This window comes from Apis dorsata, unplaced genomic scaffold (assembly GCF_000469605.1).
Source record: "Apis dorsata unplaced genomic scaffold, Apis dorsata 1.3 scaffold_295, whole genome shotgun sequence".
Taxonomy (NCBI): domain Eukaryota; kingdom Metazoa; phylum Arthropoda; class Insecta; order Hymenoptera; family Apidae; genus Apis; species Apis dorsata.
The window spans coordinates 2,080,239-2,083,392 of NW_006263570.1; the positions used below are offsets into that span (position 1 = coordinate 2,080,239).

At 27.4% G+C, this 3,154-nt stretch overlaps 1 protein-coding gene across 2 annotated transcripts in view; it reads left to right on the forward strand.

Moving 5' to 3' along the window:
• The first annotated feature begins 800 nt into the window (after positions 1-800).
• The window catches only part of LOC102674886 (transcriptional adapter 2B), a 4,038-nt gene continuing 1,684 nt past the window's right edge, over positions 801-3,154 (forward strand). For both annotated transcript variants that reach the window (XR_422025.2, XM_006617264.2), the window contains exons 1-7: positions 801-1,097; positions 1,187-1,284; positions 1,741-1,800; positions 1,875-2,016; positions 2,184-2,401; positions 2,485-2,714; positions 2,792-3,023. Coding sequence is in view for 1 of the 2 variants with exons in the window: in XM_006617264.2 (XP_006617327.1) it covers positions 1,091-1,097; positions 1,187-1,284; positions 1,741-1,800; positions 1,875-2,016; positions 2,184-2,401; positions 2,485-2,714; positions 2,792-3,023 (987 nt within the window). In the remaining variant the exon portion in view is untranslated. The remainder of the gene's footprint in view (positions 1,098-1,186; positions 1,285-1,740; positions 1,801-1,874; positions 2,017-2,183; positions 2,402-2,484; positions 2,715-2,791; positions 3,024-3,154) is intronic.

The window sequence follows — 3,154 nt, forward strand, 5'->3', positions numbered from 1 at the left end:
CAATAATTGATAATAAGATATGTCAAATTACGAATAAAAATTATATTAAATAACTTTAATCAATATTCAATTTATTTTTGATTATGAAAAATTTTTACAATCATTGAAATTTTTCACTTAATATTAACATTTGTCTAAATGTCATTATTGTATTACATAAAGTAAATGCTAAAATTATCCAATATATTATTTTATCTCGCCAACCGCATTTCAGAAATACAGGAACATTATCTTCACACTAAATAAATGAAAAATAATTTAAATTATATAAACGCGACTATTTATTTTTCATATATTTCACATTATTTCGTATTAAAATTATTTGACCTGCATTTTTGCTTGTTTTAATTTCAAATTTCTTAACGTTTTGTCTTCAATTAAATATGGACGTCCCAAACAAATTGATCGATTTAATAAGATAATATTCTTATGGAAAAATTTTAATCGAGTAATCTAAATATAAATATAATTTTATGTAAAAAATTATAATATAAAAAATGATTATATAGATACTTATTGAAATGAATTCATAATATATTTATACAATGTAATAAGAAAAAAAATTAATTTTTATTATAAATAAAACAAATATTTGTAAAAATATGTACTTACACAAAACATTTTACGATATTTCCAAAACTATATTAATTTGTATCACTTTATTTAATATCTTATATCATTTCAATTGATGTTCAACTCTAAAAATTCATACAAACAAAAAAAAATGAATGTTGTTAAAATATAATTACTTATTTAAATTCGCGCCGATACAAAAATGCAACTTTCTTTTATTATCGCACAGTTGGCGAACCTGAAATGTAGTTCATAAATGGTAGGAGAGGAACGCATGCGTACTCGTTTCGCGACGCAACAGTCGTAAACAACATTTTTTCCATAGAGATTTTTAACGAATTTACACACGATAATTAGAGCGTCCAGAGGGACGCATCACGATTTTTCCGCGTTTTCATACGATTTCGCGGAAAAAATGGGGTCAAGCTTACACGTTCAGTGTACGTGATAAACTTATGGGTTTCTGGCATGCGGTGACGTCATCCGGATCGTTCTGGAAGAACCCTGCAGGACAATAATGGCGGGTATGTATTTACATCGATAAAGGGAATACCGATTGCCACTCGACAAATTATAATTAGAGGTAAAATGTATTACGAATCGTCGATTTCAGATTTGTATGCTAAATACAACTGCACCTATTGTCAAGAGGACATCTCGGGTTTACGTGTAAGATGTGTAGAATGCCCAGATTTCGACCTCTGTTTGCAGGTGAGACGAGCGAATGCTTGTTCTTGATCACGTGTTCACGTCTCCTTTTCCCCCTCTGCCCTCCCTTACTGATCTCTGTCACATCTTCGTCTATCCTTCTAACTTTACTGGATTTTGCGTGTTGAGATTCCTTTTTTAGTCCCCACCCTTTTTTTGTCGACAAGTTGTTCTGAAATTATTATATTATACTACTACTCGACTGAATGAAACTTCTAATCACGTGGTGACACATGTGTACGTATATCACTTCTATTTGATGCAAAAATGTCAAAATTTTAAAACAAATAAAATGAAAAAAAAAATATATCATTTTAAAAATATTATGATTCTTTATAATATAAATGAAATACTATTTTAAAATAAATTATTTATAAATATATAAAGATATTTTATTAGAAAAAATTATTCATAAATATCTTTTATTAAAAAAAGAATAATATTTTTTAAATTTAACAGTGTTTTTCCGCTGGAGCTGAAATTGGACCACATAAAAATGACCACTCTTATCAGTTTATGGTATATATTATGTTTTTAAATATAAAAAAGTTATTCTTTTGATTAAAAAATTAATGAATTTTTATATTTTATAGGATTCTGGTACCATTAGCATATTTAATGGTAGAGGAAACTGGACTGCTAGAGAACAACTTAGACTTTTGGATGCCATTGAACAATTTGGTTTTGGAAATTGGGAAGATATTAGTAAACATATTGAAACACGTACGCCAGAAGGTACGCCATTTGTTATATTGTAACTTCTTGCATTAAATAATATTATATAATTTTAACAAAAAGAAATATAATTTTACAAAACTATGATTATTTAATAAATAAATTTAAAAAAAATTAATATATGAAAAATTATTTTCTATATATACATAATTTATTTTTATCTACAGAAGCAAAAGAAGAATATATTGCTAGGTATCTTGATGGAAATATTGGAAAACATACATGGCCTCCTACAGAAAGCTACAAACCAAATATTACAGATCAAACTAAGTCAGATCATGGACCTCTATCACCTGATCTCACATCTCGATTACCACCTTTGGATATTACTCCAGAAGAAGCTGCACAATTGGGATACATGCCACAACGAGATGATTTTGAAAGGGTATATTTTAAATTAAAAATATTTGTTTCACAACAAATATATAACAACACATTATTGTTATACTATTGAAATCTTCTCTACAGGATTACAATCATGAAGCAGAATCACTTGTTTCTTCTTTATTTTTAAATCCAGCAGAAGATGATGATTTGGATATAGCACTTAAACTTGCACAAGTTGACATGTATACTAATAATTTAAGAGAGAGAGCGCGACGAAAAAGAGTTGTACGCGATTATCAGCTTGTTTCTGCATTTTTTGCTTCATCTAGGAAAGATAAAACAATAAAGAAAAAACAATCAAAAGAGGAAAAGTATGTTTAATATTGAATAAAAATAATATTTTGTTTTGTACAATGTTTTGATAATAAATTTGTTAAATATATTATAGGGAATTTAGAGATAGAACAAGAGTATTTGCACAGTTTTACACGGCACAGGAATATGAACAATTTTTAACAAATCTTGAAAGGGAAAGAGAATTACGGTTACGTCTTTCAGAATTATTTCGTTATCGAGAACATGGTATTACAAGACATGAAGAATGCGCTCATTTCGAACAAGTGATGGCACAAACTCAGGGACAAAATGATACTGTAGATCATTGGAATGAAAAAAAATCTGTAAGTATTGGTATTCATATATTTGTTAACTTTTTCCACATTGCAATGGCAATTGAATTTTTTTTTCTTTTCTTTTTTTTTCTTTTCTTTTTTTTTTCTTTTTTTTTTTTTTTTTTTTTTTTTTTTGTTTT